Source organism: Amphiura filiformis, chromosome 2, assembly GCF_039555335.1.
Source record: "Amphiura filiformis chromosome 2, Afil_fr2py, whole genome shotgun sequence".
Classification (NCBI taxonomy): Eukaryota; Metazoa; Echinodermata; class Ophiuroidea; order Amphilepidida; family Amphiuridae; genus Amphiura; species Amphiura filiformis.
This window is the reverse complement of record NC_092629.1, coordinates 44,489,000-44,507,181: the sequence shown is the minus strand read 5'-3', so window position 1 is coordinate 44,507,181 and position 18,182 is coordinate 44,489,000. Positions and strand designations below refer to the sequence as shown.

The following is an 18,182-nucleotide window of genomic DNA, read 5'->3' as shown; positions in this document are numbered from 1 at the left end:
CTCTGGTTCCTGGGGCGACACTTTCTGGAGGCGACGGATTCTTGAAATTAAAAAGATGTTGCACAATGAACACCGATTTTTTATTATCTTTAAGTTTTCCTACATTTTGCTGTTCTGTTTATATGAAAAAAAAAGGAATCGCACACAAAGTGTCTTTTTAACATTTTGTGTAACTCATAACAATGACATTTGATGAAAACAATAAGAACAATAAATAAGTAAACAAACTTTTACCCAAATCTCGCTCAATCTTATCTCATTCTTACTCAATTCAGTCCTAGAAATGAGATATTAGATTAATATTAGCATTTTCACAAACGAAATGGGAATAGATGTCAAAGAATCAAATAATTTTTGTCATTATAATCAGCATAACTAATATGATAATGAGACAGATGTCCATAAAACTAATAATGAGATTTGACAGAAACAATGGTAGGGGCCTACACTTGCTTTTGTATTTGATTATTTTTCGTAAAATAATTAAACCATAACCATATGGATAAATTTGATGGGTATTTCAGCATAATTATCATGGCAACTGCTAAATTTGCTCGATAATATCACAAATAATCATCGTTGTAAAGGTATCTTTATAAATCCATAGATATTATGAATTAAAAAGTAATCAATGTGTTGCTTGTATGCGGAAAATATAAATCTAAGACAATACTGATTAAAATCGCCCTCTACGTTGGCTTATATGCGATTGGTTTATCTTCTCATACACTACCAAAAAGCAAAGATTAAAGATAAATGTGATTTAGAGTCCAATTAGCTTCCATATAACAAATGCAAACTTGGCACCCCTTTTGATATAGCGTCTTCGTGGTGCATGGTCACATATCTCCAGTCAGTAAAATAGTTTAAACAACTAAGCCATTTCAATTCATTATCTCGACTGCGGAGCAGGCAACTACAAGGTTTCTCCAATCACGACGATCTATTATAGCTAACGAGACAATAAAATCTAGTTTCAAATCGTTGTTGGTATCCCCAGCTTCAGCTTTGATTTTAATACTAGTGTTAAAAAAATTCAATAACTGCGTAATATTGTGCCATCTTAGAATATTTTGTCGTAATTATTATTATTTGTTTAATTATGAATGAAAGCTTATATTTACATCGCCTTACATCATAAATAAATAAAACCATATAATGCACTTCATTTCAACCCATATTTAGAGCACTAGAACATAGTTTAATAATACGTCTACTTTGGATGATTTTTACTCCACCTGCTACCGAGAGTTCCAAACATTTGTTCCGTTTTTCAATTACAGTAATTACAAAATCCATAACAAAAAACCGTTATTCAAAACTAATATTTGAAACGAGCCCATGTAAGTCTATATCGTTTCAACCCATATTTAGAGCACTAGAGCATAGATTAATAATACGTCTACTTTTGATGATTTTTACTCCACCTGCTACCGAGAGTTCCAAACATTTGTTCCGTTTTTCAATTACAGCAATTACAAAATCCGTTACAAAAACCGTTCTGCAAAACTAAATATTTGAAACGAGCCCATGTAAGTCTATATGAAAGCTATGTGTGTAGGCTGGGCATAGTACTTGAAGGATCTTTTTCATGTTTGTTCTTCTTACCTATATTCTACATCAATCTAGACTATATAGTTATTTGTATAGGGTTGGTCGGGGTGAGCGTGCATGTGCTTTACAACCCCTATTTTCAAATTTGGACGTATCTATTTCAAAAAACGTACAATGTTGTTTAAACGTGCACATTTGAGAACGTGCTGGTGTGTGTATTGATTTCCGATGCAAGCATAGTGATTGAAAGAAATCTACCCCGACAAGCTGCCAAATGGAATAGCGCGCCAAAAGTAACTATTTACTTAAGTGGCGAAATGTCTTGAAAAGTGGGTCGAGGTGTTCAGGTATTGAGAATGTATAGCAGCAGAAACGGACTAAGATAGTCAATTGAATTTGACGGGTTCCTGAGCCCAATTGTTGGATCGCATAAATTAGACTCTTTCTCGCAGCTGACATGGCTGACGAGAACGAAACCTACCAGGATGTTGAGTTTCAACAGGTTTTCATGTTTATGGGTCATTAGAGGAGGAACAAGTTACCTTCCTCCTTAAATTTGTTTTCTTGTTGTAAAATATTTTAGTTTCATAATATTTCAATATTCACTTCAGTATTAGTTATGAAATAATTTTTAACAAATTATGCAAAAATATATCGAAAGTTTGCTCAGAAATGATAGAAATTCTCAGAATGCAATTAACAAAAAAGTGCGTATGGATTTATAATTAAAGTGCGAGTCTGACCTGACTCTGACGTCCCTGTCAATCAAATTCAGCACAGCCCGTGATTGGCAACCATAATGTTACTTTGGAGGTTTCTATCCCACTTATTTGCTATGGTAACCAATCAAGGGCTAACGTGGAATTTGATTGACAGGGACTTTATCTGTCTTTTGTCAAAGGTCACTTCCATTACAAGAGGATTACCAGTCACTCCTCAAATGTACTTGAAAACCTTGGTGTACCATCAGCTTGACTTTGACATAGTAAAACATATATATTGCCTATAGACGAATCCAATTTCACGCATTCCTTCTCCTCAATGGCAGCCATAGCCGCGACGGGGACCAAGCTATCTCACCTTAATGTGAAATGATGCGGCCTTGAAGGGTATTTTAAACTGCATTCTATCACCCGTGTTACACGTAGACAAAAGCGCGATGACAGTTTACAATACAAAAGAGTCTAACATCGAATTTTAAGCGGGTTTAATCCACCCAATTGGGCACTCACAACACCTGTTTGGTGCATGCAGGGAACCAAATATGCCCGACCAAATCCTGACCATGACTTGGCTCGTTGGATTCGTCTATACACTCTTGTCCGTTATATTCCACGATTTCTTTTACTGAAAAGCAAACATGTGAGCGTCAAGGGACACTGCGAACGCTTAAGGCTGAAAGCAGGTACCGTGTACCTTTAAATATACAAAGACAGTGGATATTTTACGACACAGTATTGACATTATGCGTGATAAACTCGATTGCACGCCACTTGTACAGGGTCCCAATGGTATTGTGTAAGGGTCTTTAACCCATTTTAGAAGCCTGTTCCCCATCAATTAGAGGCATAGAGCATGAAATTCAACACATGACTCTGAAGCACATATTTATCTTTCACATGTATGTCATTGAATATTCAATTTATTGTTACATGTAAAACACTGACACAGTGTCAGACACAAGGCAACAACACATTAAACAGATGGGTAGGTTAGGTAAGAATAGGCTTATTACCTTAGGAAAAGAGTGTTATAGAATACGCTTTTGCGAGATGTGCAAGATCTGTTTTGCGAGTTTGGCGGTAAAACAATTGTTTCAAAATCAAATTTCTTCCCAAAATAACTGTAACTCGTTTAATTTAGAATAGCTTTGAGTGGTAAATTGTCGAACCACACAAAGCTAGCTATTCCGAAATATGCAACTTGCCGCAATACGAAGAAATACTTTATGCTGTACCAGTACTAATTAATGTTGGACACCTTCATGTAATTATATAGTTGAGGAAATTGTGGTGAATACAATGATAATAATATATACAAAAATTATCGTCGATGAAGTACAGTACAAGAAAGGTCGGTGAAGTACAGTGCAAGAAAAGTGAATTTATCTAGATCACATTAATAAGTAACATGATAATGTACTCTTCGCTCATATCGAAGAAAATTGCATGTTCGAATGCTAAGAAACAATACCACAGTGAAACACGGAATGTTTGGGTACATTGGTAACATAATACACGCCGTTCAAATTAAAAACAATTCTAACGGTCTAGTAGAAACATCAGGAACAAGTCATTGATATCCACTGCGCGTTCTTCCATATGGCAAGGTTGTAAGCATTCGCAGTGACTTCATCATGTAGCTTGTGGGTATTCTTGCGATTAACCTTGAAAATTGAAAGGACAAGTACGCTGTGGTATGCAAGCCTCGTTTGTGATGATAACCCACATAGATATCTGTGATTGCTAGGGAATTGGACTAGAAAATGACTAGATTGCGTTGATGTCCTTTCAACCAGACCAGAAATGCTGTACTGCGCATTAACCAATCACGCCGCGCCTTTGCCCTGACGTCAGACGCAAACTAGTCTATTCAAGTTTGTCTTTGATTATAAATGTAGGCAAAATACGAAGCTTGACGGATACAGATATATTGAACTGTCGCGGATATTCTTTAGCATTGCTAATTTTGTCATGCTGTAGTACAGCAAGACAAAAAATAAAGAAAATAAAGATCGTAATAAGGAAGCCCAGGTAAGGAAGTAGGGAAGAGTAGTAGACAAATGGGGAAAAGGGTGCAGCTCCATGATGGGGACATGGGGTTACTCACATTCAATTTCAGAACGGATAAAGACATATCAAGAAACTACACCCCCACCTCACAAACCCAACACACCCACATATCAAGGATTACTCCTTAGCTTTACTACTAGAACTACTTAAAATGTCAGATTCTTTGCTATCTTCAATGTCAGAGTAGGTTAGCCATGTTTGCTAACAATGACACCAGTGAAATATTAAACCGTCTGTAAAGCCCACGGATGTTCTTTTGCTCTCTTGATGTTTTATTCAAGTCCGAATTTGTAACCTGGTCACAATGCACCAAGACAAATAACACATACCCGTATAACCAGATATATGACTACTGTCATCATATGACCATTGACATTGCAGCAGCACTCGGATGGTACCGCGGCAAGGCTGTTTTGCTGTACGTTATAGCACTTTATATGATTGTAGTGGTTCAAATATTCCTTTGTTTATACTTATTTACTAATTCTTTATAGTTTTTTCGTCCTTCATTTATTGTTGCAGGGTATCTTTGAAAGAACTGTTCCCTACTGTTTGTATTTTAATGTCAAATTGAAGCAAAGGTCAATAGTGTAAGTTATTGCATAATTTTTTTAATTTAGAAAATTGTTCCCACTGTTCTGAAATTTGAAAAGCTCACTTGCAATGGGCTGTAACGATGTTCGCTTATCGATGTGTGCATCGGCGTGATGTCAAATGACGACTTCTCAGGTCTACCCTCAAAGGTTTATGGGATTTACCGAAAACATGGAAAAGGTCAATCAAACTAAATAAAATATCCGACGGTGCAGTACTTTCAGAGACACCCTGTATTATTAAAAACCCATTCGGTAATCCCAACGCAAGTGTAAAAAAAATTGTATATAAATTGCTTAAAGGTGATGGATACGTCATTCAAATTGTCATTTGGTATTTTTGGAATGAAAAATTTGCCAAAAAAACTAAGAAAACAGCAGTATTGACGAAGTTGAAGACCCATTCAAAGGCATGTAGCTAATTTACATGCTGTCTGTATATAAAGTGTAGTTTCATGTAAATGCCTTATTTTGTCTAAACTACACGTCTTTTGGCTGAATCACTAGCAGGCGAAGTATGCACATCTATGACAATGACAAAGGTACCAAAATCTGATTTCTGATAATTTTTACGATCGTCCGGATGAGCACATCACTGAATGGGCCTTTAATTTTAATTCTATTACCCCCACGATCCATTATTCAAAATCGCGCACTGTGATTTGTTGAAACGCGTCACGTGACAGACCATTAATTAGCGATAAAGTGTCAAGGGCAACGAACTTTATGTTCTTATATCATCACAGCGCACAGCAAAGCGCACAGCACACCTGCTTATGTAGGGGAGAATGGAATGCCAGGGGTGTGTTATTGTATGTGCATACCTGCTTATAGGGGAGAATGGAATGTTAGGTTGTGTTATTGGAATGTGCATACGCTTTGGCTACATTGTAGGCGCTACACCTTGAGGTAAACAACTTGAAATATTTGGGCAAAAAATGTGATATTTTCTCTTTAAATGGCACTATTTTGTGGTAATAGAATAGAAATAAAGGGTGCAGCATTATCCTTTACACGCAAATAATGTGACCTCGGCAGTAAAATCGTTTAAATAATGGGTTCGGCTGCGCCTCACCCATTATTTACGTTTTTACTGCCTCGGACACATTATTTTCGTGTAAAGGATCATGCATTACCCTTTATTTCTTAATCATGTAAATGCGTTGGGTGTTTTAGTTGAGAAGTAAGAATGTTATTACATTATCAGTCGTGTCAATATTATGCCTACCATTATCAATTTGAAAGAAGATGTGCTCCTATAGACGAATCCAACGAGCCAAGTCATGGTCAGGATTTGGTCGGCCATTATTGGGTCCCCAATTGCACCAAACTGGTGTTGTGACTGCCCAATTGGGTGGATTAAAGCCGCTTAAAATTCGATGTTAGATTCTTTTGTGTTGTAAACTGTCATCATTATTTTGTCTACGAGTAACACGGGTGATAGAATGCAGTTTATAATACCCTCCAAGGCCGCATCATTTCACATTTTAGGTGAGATAGAGCCGACGGGGACCCAGCTAATGGCTGCCATTGAGGTGTAGGAAATGCGTGGAATTGGATTCGTCTATAGGTTTACATAATGGGCTATTCCAGTATGGAAAACATGGCCCTAATCGTTCACACGGGAACTGTGAATATCAAACGAGTCTACCTGAATAGGTAACTCCATTTGAAATCTACACTCCCTGTGTGGGAGATAAAGGTCGTGACATTTCATAGGGGTGAATGGATTCAACTGGAGTTGCATAATGGGCAGTCATCAACATTGAAACCAAAATTGGAGTCATGGAATATGTATTTTTATTATCAGCAGTGGTTTTATTTCATTGATACAATTTACAGGCTCAGAGTCTGGGTTTTTTTTTTTTTTTATTTCTTCAGGGGCAAATTTGTCGCCGATATTACATTCCATTGACACACTTAATGTAAGAATGATTTTGACATAACTTTACATGCTCGCCAGAAAAAAAAGTATTAAAAATAGAGTATTCTTTATCCAATAAAAGAAAATAGAACACTTCAAAAATGTTAAATGTCAAGGACAATTCGGATAATTCATCAAAAATTCTAACAAATGAAATATTTATTATGGCATATCGATGGAATGGTGCTAACCGCTATTATGAATATGAACCTGCGGTGGTTGGTATTGTTTTCTTTAATAAGGGCTACCCGCGTTGGATTATTTACCAGACCATTATTTGTATTTATTTTTCCTCTTACTTTAAAGTGGCGTGGTGCGATTTTTCATGTTCTGTTTTCTATCTAAAACAATATGTTTCCTAATTTTGAGTCTTTGATTGATTTTGATATGAGAAGCAAAAGCATGTTCAACAATACCCCACATGATACTGCATAAACTTCCGGTGTGGTCACTACAAATCACTACGTTTTAGGTCACACCATTTAAACGAATAATATATCGGACGTTAATTTCACTGGGGTAATGCGAAAAATGTGAGCTTTCTTCTGATACCTAAATCTCAGTTTTGATGAAGCGAAATGGGGGATGGGCTGTCGATTGGGTCCTTTAAAACAACCCAAATATTATATTTCAAAATGAGGTAATTGGCTAATTTGGCTCAGTAGTTTTAAAATGAGGTATAGGGAACTTCGTTGGTTTTAGAAGGCTTAGTCATGAGTAAAACTACCATAGCAATAGAGGAATACAATTTTTGAATAGATCGTTCTGCAAACTCATCACCTGTGTATATCATAGATTGAATATAATACCGCTCTGTTCAAAGATTCTAATCTTACAGGTGCGAGTGATTACCATTTCTTTGACATCTATGGTAAAGTATGATTCAATGCATAGGTATAGCGTGAACGTTGTAGTGCAGGACAATCTATTTAAAAAATGTATTCATCTGTTGCTATGGTAATTAATCCTGTTACATCATCACTTCGACAGCGAAGAAAGCATCACAATGTATTGATTGTATGCAGTTCGCTCAAGCATATCGATATACCATTCCCTTGAATTTGTTGATAAACATTGAGGTCAATGGCACCGTCACTACGTTGATAACCCTATTGGATATTCGATGACAACGGTAACATTAATGGGGTCAGCAGACATATTTGTTCTTGATTGATTTATCCCCAAATTATTTTATGATTTAGGGGGACGCTCCCACGACGACTACTAACTGTAATGTTTAGTGGACATATGAAGAAATGACGCCCACATTATAAAACTTATAGCACGGAACCACTTTTATATTCTGTTATCATTTTAGACTGTTCCGTGAAGCTTTAGACAGAAGACTACGGTAATTTTGCGATATGCGCCATGACATGGAAAGAGTATATCTGCTTCAACTTTGCAGTATGCTGTGAAGTACACTATGAACGTTACCATCCGTAAATAATTCCAGGAATTCACACGATCTTATTCCCGTGGACACAGATGTTTACATGTGTCAAGTGTATTCAATGCGTGTCAACGGTAATATGCTCAGTAGTGTAGAAAATAAACGTGTAAAGCTTCCTCTTCAATGATTGAATGTTGTAGTACTATGCTTGAATGTTATTTTTCCTTTTCTTGTTTTGGGGATTAACAGAGAGACTCATAGTGGGCAACGATTCCCTTGATTATTATGCTCATTGATTTGAAACTGTCACAAAGTTTAAAACTATTTGGGGACAAGGCGTGTATCACATCTGATGGTGACAGTATATTATTTTGTGTCTAACGTAGAACAAAATGTAATAGTGCTACTTTATTCTTGGGAACATAATACATCTTTCGCAATAACATGTGGGCACGTCAATAATGAGAAATGGGCTATTCCAGTTGAAATCTATTCAACCCTATGGAATACATGACCTTAATCTCTCACACAGGGGCGCGGATTTCAAATGGGATCATCCATTCTGGTAGCTCAATTTAAATGCTTACTCCCTGTATGGAGATTAAGGTCGTGTTATCCTTAAGGGGCGTGTGCATTTCAACTGGAATAGCCCAAATGTAGCAACGTCTGTGCACATTTTCTTTCTGAAATCCACAAGTAATACCTCGATAGATCGTTTTGATACATTTGTCACTCATCCATCGTGATCCCTGTCAAACATTCTCCATCCCTTCAATCAATTGGGCTATTCCAGTTGACATCCTTACACCCCCTATGGACGACGTTACCTTAAGCTTCCACACAGGGCGTGTAAATTGCTAACGGAGTTACCTAAATGATTGACTCCATTTGAAATCTACACCCCCTGTGTGGGATGTTAAGATCGTGTCTTCCATAAGGGGTGTATGGATTTCAAGTGTAAAAGCCATTTGTAAAATCCACCTGTCAGTGTTGTACTTCTTCTTCGTTAGCTGAGAGAAACGTGATCTGCAGTTTGAAAAATATTGGAATACATTTCGCACAAAAACACGATATAGTGTAATTTGGTCGGTTTTAACATGTTTAATGTTCTCAATTACAGAAGAAATAATAAAAGTGCATTAATGCGCTATATCAAAGCGGATAGTTTAATAAGAGAATACAGGCATATCAAATCCATGTGTTTGAAAAGTATATGCATAGCTTTAGATATGAAAAATAAGACAAATTCATCAAATTTTGCAATGATCCCCAGTGTAAAAGGATCAAACACAGTCTGGCTGACTAAATCATATATTGACTTAATATATTCATCGACTTATTTACTTTTTAACTGATGTCAGCTATGAAATAGCTCCAATTTCATAAGGAAAGTTCATTCCAATTTCCTTCTTGAATAAATTATAAAGTTTTTGAAGGGGCCTTTAGTGATTTCAATGAAAATCAGTATATAGACCCTCAAATGTTATTGTGATGCCTCACAAATATAATCAAACGGTGGAATTTAGTCTGAACTTTAATGATGTAATTTAATTTAATGATATGTCTTTCATTCTGAAACTTATTGGCTATAAATATTTGTTTGTGAATATTAGTTTTCCCACAGACGACCATAACATGTTGAGTTTATCTGATCATAACGCTTCATCGCATTGTGATCATGTCATATTGCAGTTTATAGTAAATTATTATTCGGCACTCTATACTGTTCATAAAGATGTATAATTATGTTTAGGTAGATGCTATTAACTTTTTTGAGACATGGATATACTGATATTTTTCGGATCTTGCGGATGATTTTATTGAAGTCACTTGTGGTCAGTTTTGTAGTTATTAGAGGACTGCGAAAATGCGTGACAACGTTTGTCAATGGGTCGTGATGATCTGCATAAAGGGCACATTTTATTCCGCATTAAAAGAGTTGATACACGGGTTTTTTTTCAGAATACCGAACCTTAAAGGAAGTCTCTGTCCGGCAATCACAACATTATGCCTCATATGTGAAGAAAATTATTATCAAGCACGAATCACGTGGTTTTATTTTAAACAAACTTATATTGACCATAAAAACGAATAAAAACAGCCGTGTCTCAACTCGCCATATTCAAAATTCCCGGGCGGGCGACGAAATTGTCAAGGGCAATGACATTTGAGCACAGATAACGACGACGTCATTGCGCTACCAAATTTCGACGCGGGAATTTTGAATATCACGTGTTGAGAGACGACTGTTTTTATTCGTTTTTACGGTCTATATGAGTTTGCTTCAAATAAAACCATGTGGTTCGTGCTTGATAATTATTTTTCTAACATATAATGCATAATATCGTGATATCCTTTAAGAATAGCGCTGCAAATCCAAAAAGGTGGCATATTGTCATAACTTGTAAACTATCATCAGCTCGTGAATGACCATACGATAAACACCAACATCAACTTTATTTTGTTAATCCTAAAGAGACGGAACACCCTTAAGAAACGTCGCACACTCTAATGAAATAACTATTCATTTAACTCTGGTTAGGATTCGTATTTTGGTCAATGTCCGCAGGTGATATTATTAAGAAAATAATTTCGTTACATGGTGTGGCCATATACTTGTTGATCGTAATTGTATGATACATGCAGAAACAAAAAAAACTAAATTGAATTATTACTCAAAACGGAAATTTGCTTACATTTGAATGTAGCATTATTCCTTGTTCACTGGTCAGAGATTGCTCTGACGAAGTAAGGTATAAACAATATATATATACTAGGCGGTTACCCATTTTTGGCGGTTCTCGGCTGGGCGCGATTACCTGGCTGATGGTGACTGTACCCACCAAGTTTCATGCCCATATGACAGTTTTTACTAATTTGACCTCAGATGACCCCAAAATGACCTTCCATAAAATTGGCTCTCAATGTTGTCTGTACCCATCAAGTTTCATGCCCATACAACAGTTTTTACTAATTTGACCTCAAATGACCTGTGGGTGACCTTGGATGACCCCAAAATGACCTTTCAAAATTTTGGCACTAAATGTTGTCTGTACCCACCAAGTTTCATGCCCGTATGAGTTTTTAGTAATTTGACCTCAAATGAGCTGTGGGTGACCTTAGATGACCCCAAAATGACCTTTCAAAATTTTGGCTCTAAATGTTGTCTGTACCCACCAAGTGTCATGCCCGTATTACAGTTTTTAGTAATTTGACCTCAGATGACCCCTGGGTGACCTTGGTGACCCCTAAATGACCTTCCAAAATTTTGGCTCTAAACGTTGACTGTACCTACCAAGTTTCATGCCCATACGACAGTTTTAGTAATTTGACCTCAGTTGACCCCTGGTCGGGGTCAGATGACTTAACGAACCTAAACTTATTCTTGCCAGGACAGAACTACACCCACCCACCAAGTTTGGGCCCTGTACGACCTACTACAGCCTCACACAACAGTTTTTAGTAATTTGACCTCAAATGACCCCTGGGAGGGGGCCCTGGGGTCAGATGACTTAACGAACCTAAACCTATTCTTGCCAGGACAGAACTACACCCACCCACCAAGTTTGGGCCCTGTACGACCTACTACAGCCTCACACAACAGTTTGTAGTAATTTGACCTCAAATGACCCCTGGGAAGGGGCCCCGGGGTCAGATGACTTAACAAACATAAACTTCTTCTTGCCAGGACAGAACTACACCCACCCACCGACGGCCTAACATTAGCAGTCACAGACAGACAAACAGACAGAGAGACAGAGGGACAGAGAGACAGAGAGACAGAGAATAGCGTATTATTATATAGATGATGTGAATGACTTCTTTCAGGTCCCTCCGGAACCAAAATCAAGGATTTTGAAATAATTCCAATCAAATTGTGTCTCGCTCTATGGTGATTGCCAACTGGACATGCTAGAGAGGTGGTCTTACTGGGTCTACTGTTATATGCGATCCTGTTGTTAAGATATTTGGCTGATTCATTTACAGGCATTACAGTTGATTTGGTAGACCGTACCGCAACAATTACCAGAAGGAAGTTTCTTTTTGGTCGCAACCAGAGCTGGGTTTACTGTGTTCTGGGATTCTGTTATTAAGATATATCTGACTGATTGTCCGACCATTTACAGGCATTACAGTTGACTTGGTAGACCGTACCGCAACATTTACCAGGAGGAACCTTCTCTTTGGTCGCAACCAGAGCATACATAACGTAGTCTGTTGGCTGGTCTCTCAGCTGGCTTAAAGTGGACGGAACGCCCTCACTTGCTAAAGATTCTATGAAGAGCTTCCGACTCACCCCGGGCATATGGAATAACTATGCTCCCCACATGAGGTTTATCTCGGGTCTAGTGCTATCTAGGTTGAGTTGTGATAGGTCGGGCAACATTGTAAACCCAATCCCCGTAGCCACACATTACATTCTGAGGGACCTGATACTGTCCTTCTCAATGATCTTATCGGCTTCCTCTGTGATACAGGTATCGGCTCTATGCACGAGTGTACGAACTGTTAGAGCGGGTGGTGCGATTTAAAGGACAAGTACTCGTTGCTCTGGGTCGGATTTGTTAAACAGTTACTTTAATGAATCCATCCAGTTTGCCGTGTGACAACCACTAGGATCCACAACATGCTCATCTATTAGGGCACAGTTCTTTAACTCCAATACATTTGTTCATTCATTGAATGACCTTTGAAAATTTGGGTACAAAAACTCATACCCCGCAACTTGAGGTCAAATTTTTCGCTATGATTGTTTAATTGAGGTTACTGAACTCCGCCATTGGGATGAGGCCATTGTGGTCCATAGTGAACGTGTCCACTATTCTATTCTCTCTGAATTATTGTGAGTTTGATAGCTGGGTTGACACTGTTGCGATGTAAGGGGGCGTATGTTGTCGTCAACACAGAGAACAGCATTTCTCACAGTCTTCAAAGAGTCGAGATTGGTTCTTTAAAATAAATTTTAGTTATAGCATTAAATATCAAACCAGAAGCATGTCATACTCGTTTTGTATCTGAGGAAACGTATTTTATCTGAATATTAATGATATATTAATGACGCAGCGCCTGCAGTATTTGCTTATATACTTGCTTTATTCCCTTTTCAATCATCTGGGCGCATTTCCTTTAACACGTTAACTTCGTTAAGGTCATTGTTTCATGAGTAATGTTGGTTATGTCGCGGTTTTTGAGCGACAACTTCAATTGATAAGATCCACATTATATATCAACCTGTTATGTACAACTTGTATTTCACAATCCTTAATAAGTAGTAAGACGAGACAATGATAAATGTTATAATAATATCAACGGGTGCTAGCGACATAAAGGCGAACTTCAATAAGGCAGCCCCTGCCATCCTGAATGTCTTTCTAACCTTAACTGTGGGTATTTTTTTCTATGTATTCAGCGCATACATAAATAACGTGAAGAAGCTTGCTTTTTTCAATAATGTAATCATAGCTTGGGAATAGTAAGGAACTCATAGCAGTCAAACGGAACCATCAAAAACAAAACCCCAATGTATTCTTGGTACAATGCATATACATTTTATGATCACTTTCGAATCACAGTTCCCATCCTGCAGGTCAATGACCATCTCCTGAGAAATCTTTAATTTAAATCTCTCATTTAGACGGCCAAAGGCAATAACCAAGTTGAATACTAGAAACTAAGACGGCAACAATCCTAATCAAAAGTATACGCTTAGGCCTCAAGAAGTAACATAAATCGTTGGTAACTGGAGCACCTAATCCTAGTAGAACATAATGCGGATTGCCAGTACCGATAGCTCCCTGCAGGACATATTAAACCACATTTTAGACATTGATATTGTTAATGTATTAAAGCTACTTCTCATCACGTCGATGGTTTTAGCTTTTTGTAATCCCGTTGGATTTAATCTGTGAAAAATTGCATCATATTTCGCGTTTATCCGTGGTTAAGTCTTTATCGCTCAACAATGAATTCGACAACAAACCCTAGAGGCGGTTTTGAATAGGTTGGTCATGTCTGGTATGACGATATTGATATTACACAAGAGACTGTTGTATATTTTACGACGATAGACAGCTACTAACGACAGTAACTTTTGAATTACCACGAGGCCGATGTTGCGGGAAAATATCAGTGCCAACTTTGTTTTTGTTTTTTAAATGCGAATAATAAGAAATATAATCGATTAATCGATATTTGGTGTATCGTTTGAGTCCCTTGCGCCCAAACGGAACAGATCTAGTTTAATGTATAGCCCTTTTTGAAATTCATACTTCAATATCATCTCATCTCAAAATTACTCGTGCTCGTGGAGGGAAAATAATGTAGCTCCAGATTATTTCACCATTCGTCCGATAAACTTCAATTGCGTGTTATGCGTCTATAACGTTGTGCCAATAACGCGCGTAGTGAACGCGCACAAACCTTTGCTACGCGGAATCTTCAAGATGCAAATTATCTGTCGATTTCGGGCTTTTGCCGATTAATGCCGGAGCTACACTATTACACTTAGACTCACATGCGTGACACACCAAGATTGCGGATTTTACCATGACATAACGCACGGTGTAATTTTGAGTCTTTGGACATAATCTCTTTGAATTGTGGGATAGGCTTTTACGACGGGGATTCATAAAAATGAGTAGGTTTTTAGCGGGTTCGCTTGACAGTTCTAAACTTGTCCGACGGCGAACCCGCTAAAAACCTACTAATTATAATCTCTTTGGTTTTATTAAATTACATGCACCCAAATGTAAAAAGATGTTATTCCTCCTTCTGTCAGTAGATCCCATTGTGAAGCGGTCCCGGGGAAGCGGTAGACGGTCTGATTCTGTCAAGCATAAAATACCTAAGCAATCACCGTCATATCCCATCGATTTATTATAGAACATATTGTATAATTTAGTTATGATTTTAAATAGTAAATATGTGTAAAAAATGTGGTTTTATATCGACGTATTACAACACGTGAATATCATCATGTAGGAAACAAAATGCAACCTAAGCCGGGAAGGACTGATCTATGTCAATTCACTTCATAGACAAATCCCGGATATTAAGAGAGGTCCCTTGTTATGACGCACAATTATTCTACATAAGATCCAAATAATTTATAGATTAATTGTAACAAAATGCTGCATTAGGAAGAGCCAGGCTTTTCAATAAACATCAAAATTGATGGGTACCAATAATTTTGATACTTCTATACATTCTTCTTTCTTACACACAAATATAGGTTACTGTTACTAGGTTTTATTCTATACCTTGTGTACGGTTTCCTTCCTTACCAAAACATTTCTCTGCTCTTTTACAGCACAACAAATAGTAATTGCACAGAAAAAGATACAAAACAAAATGGAGAGAGTGCCTCAGTACCAGGTGATTATGGATACGGTAATGATTACTCTTCACAAGACCCAGGTGGCATGCTGATGTTTGATCCGGATGTAGGAGTCGATCAAATAACGACAACAATTCTGTTTAAGATGCTAGAAACTTACGATGACCGAATTAGACCCTCCACTGAAGGTAAGATAACTCGTATATTTTAATATCCATGTATGTATGTTTGAAGTGTTTAAGATGCTGGAAACATGCGAATACCTAATTATACGTATACTACTGACGATATGGCAACTCGTATCCCAGTGAATATTAAAGCCATAATGTACGATCTTATAATATGTTAATTTTTTGTATATTTGTAATGTCTACACATGTCCCAACTTGCACCTAAATGGAATCGGCCAAATTTGTTGTCTTTGTAGGTCAACAGAGCATGATAATATGTCCTCCCATAGAACTGCATGTTAAATGGCCAAAATAACCAGTGGTGTTTCTTTCACTTCACCTTGTTATTTCAACTAAAAATGGACAGCAACCCTCCCCGGCAGTTATTACTAATATTATTTCAACATTTTGAATAAAGAATAACAAAATTAAAATTTGACGGAAATCGTACATTAAGGCTTTAATATGTGTGTTTATTTAAATTGTTTGAAGTGCTCGGAACATACAAATATCTGAATGTATGGTAACTTGTACTCCAGTGAATATTAAATACTTTGGAGTATTATCTTTCACATGACCTTCTATATATCTACGAATCCACAGTCAACAGATGCCTAAATTCAAGAAATAGAAACAAGTTGTTTAAGAGTTTAAAACAACAGGGAATTGAAACAACTGTTAAATAGCTTAACATGCTAATAATAATGCTGTGAAATTGTTCATTAACGCTTCTTTTTTTGGATTCCCTATTCCGCGACGCGACCCCTCAACATGTCCTATGGTTTTAACGGCCATGCAATTTACAAGTATAACAATAGTTTCGACAGAGGGGGTAGTGTACATGCCGTGATTACATCCACCCAAAGCATGCAAACACGTTGCGAGAGTGAACTCAATTTGCCTACCGACGAAATTGTTTCCCTCTTCACCCCTTTCTTTGTAAGTCTACCTACTCGCATAACGTTTAGGGTCGGATATTCATGATGATGGGTATGCTATAATTCTTGATTTGCTGCGATATTACGCGCCAATGAAGCGTCAGAGAACAATTCTCGTCTGGTAATAAGTTCATAATCCGGGGTTCGAGCATAGCCTAGAATTACGTTTAGCAGCTTACAATTAAGTAAAGGAAATTTTGAAAACGAACTAAACGGAAAATATACATCAAAATCGAAAATGGTTAATAACTAGAGCCTCCTCCAAGAAATGTACTATCCTTTATTAAATCCGCCAATTGAGAGACAAGGTCACACAGGATCGAGATCTTGTAAGAGTGAAAAATGAAACTGGTTTGTGTTGAAATATACTGCTACTTAAAACTATAGTGGTGAGTACTAGCTATCACAAAATAATACTGCTAAAAGTATTGCGCATCGATGAAAAAGGAGGATTTGGCAAACCGTATAGTGTAAGTTCAAAATCCTTTCGATTTTACATTATCGTACTATAAATGGCAATGTTTTGCGTACTTTTAGTAAGATTAGGTTCGTCAATGGGATGGGAGAAGTCACCTGTGGTGACACCACGCGTGTATTCCAGTGCTTATGATGGCAGAAAGACGGAAATCCGTTTGAATCCGTGTGAGACGAAGAAACTTTAGTCCACAAAATGACCAAATTCCTTTAGAATGGTTGCCAAAGTAATTTCTGTAAAATTATCAGAAAAATGATGGTTGGAGAATGATTCATGTATCGGATGGAAAAGTTACCAAACCTTAAGGGACAAATGTCCTTTAAGGTCTGCTGGGTTCAGTAGATACCACAGAGTGCATCGGATGACCTTGAATTACACCAAATAACCAATAACCCCATGACCTTGAAATTCACGAGTCCGCCAGCCCAGCTCCGCCATCTTTGATTATTATTTCTGTCCAAGCATCAATTCTGTGCAATCTACTTCTTGATTATTTTCCTGATCCAAAACCTAATTAACCCATTTGGTGACCACACTTTAGGCTTCTGGACATTCTATGCACTTGTCTTCAGTTCTGCGTTTAATTATTCCGCCATTGCAAGCAATGGATTTGGCGCATGATGTCACTACAGGTGACACCTGCCATCCCATCGATTAAGCTGATCTTACTTAGTTCATGTAAAGAACATTGCCATTGACATATTGGATTAATGTTGAATTTACAGTTTGCTGAATTCTTCCTTTTCAAAGATGTTGCAATACTTTTGGTCAGTGTGTGTGTACAACGAATCACTTGACTTCAGTAATTTTGTTTCTTTTCACCATCACCAATCATAAATACAGCAACACAAAAAAGAAAAGTATTGATAGTCAAAGTAGTCGGAACCAAACCTTTTCTGCATGAGGTTTCATTGCCAAATCTGTACTATTCTGTCACAAAAGGCCAAGGAGGTTACTTTTCCAATTTGCTATAGATTTTGGCGTATAATGACAGTCCCCATGTGTTG

At 37.4% G+C, this 18,182-nt stretch overlaps 1 protein-coding gene across 2 annotated transcripts in view; it reads left to right on the top strand.

Moving 5' to 3' along the window:
* Positions 1-18,182, top strand: part of LOC140146268 (glycine receptor subunit alpha-4-like) — a 364,389-nt gene that overhangs the window by 208,579 nt on the left and 137,628 nt on the right. For both annotated transcript variants that reach the window (XM_072168051.1, XM_072168050.1), the window contains exon 3: positions 15,566-15,780. In XM_072168051.1, the coding sequence (XP_072024152.1) occupies positions 15,566-15,780 (215 nt within the window). The remainder of the gene's footprint in view (positions 1-15,565; positions 15,781-18,182) is intronic.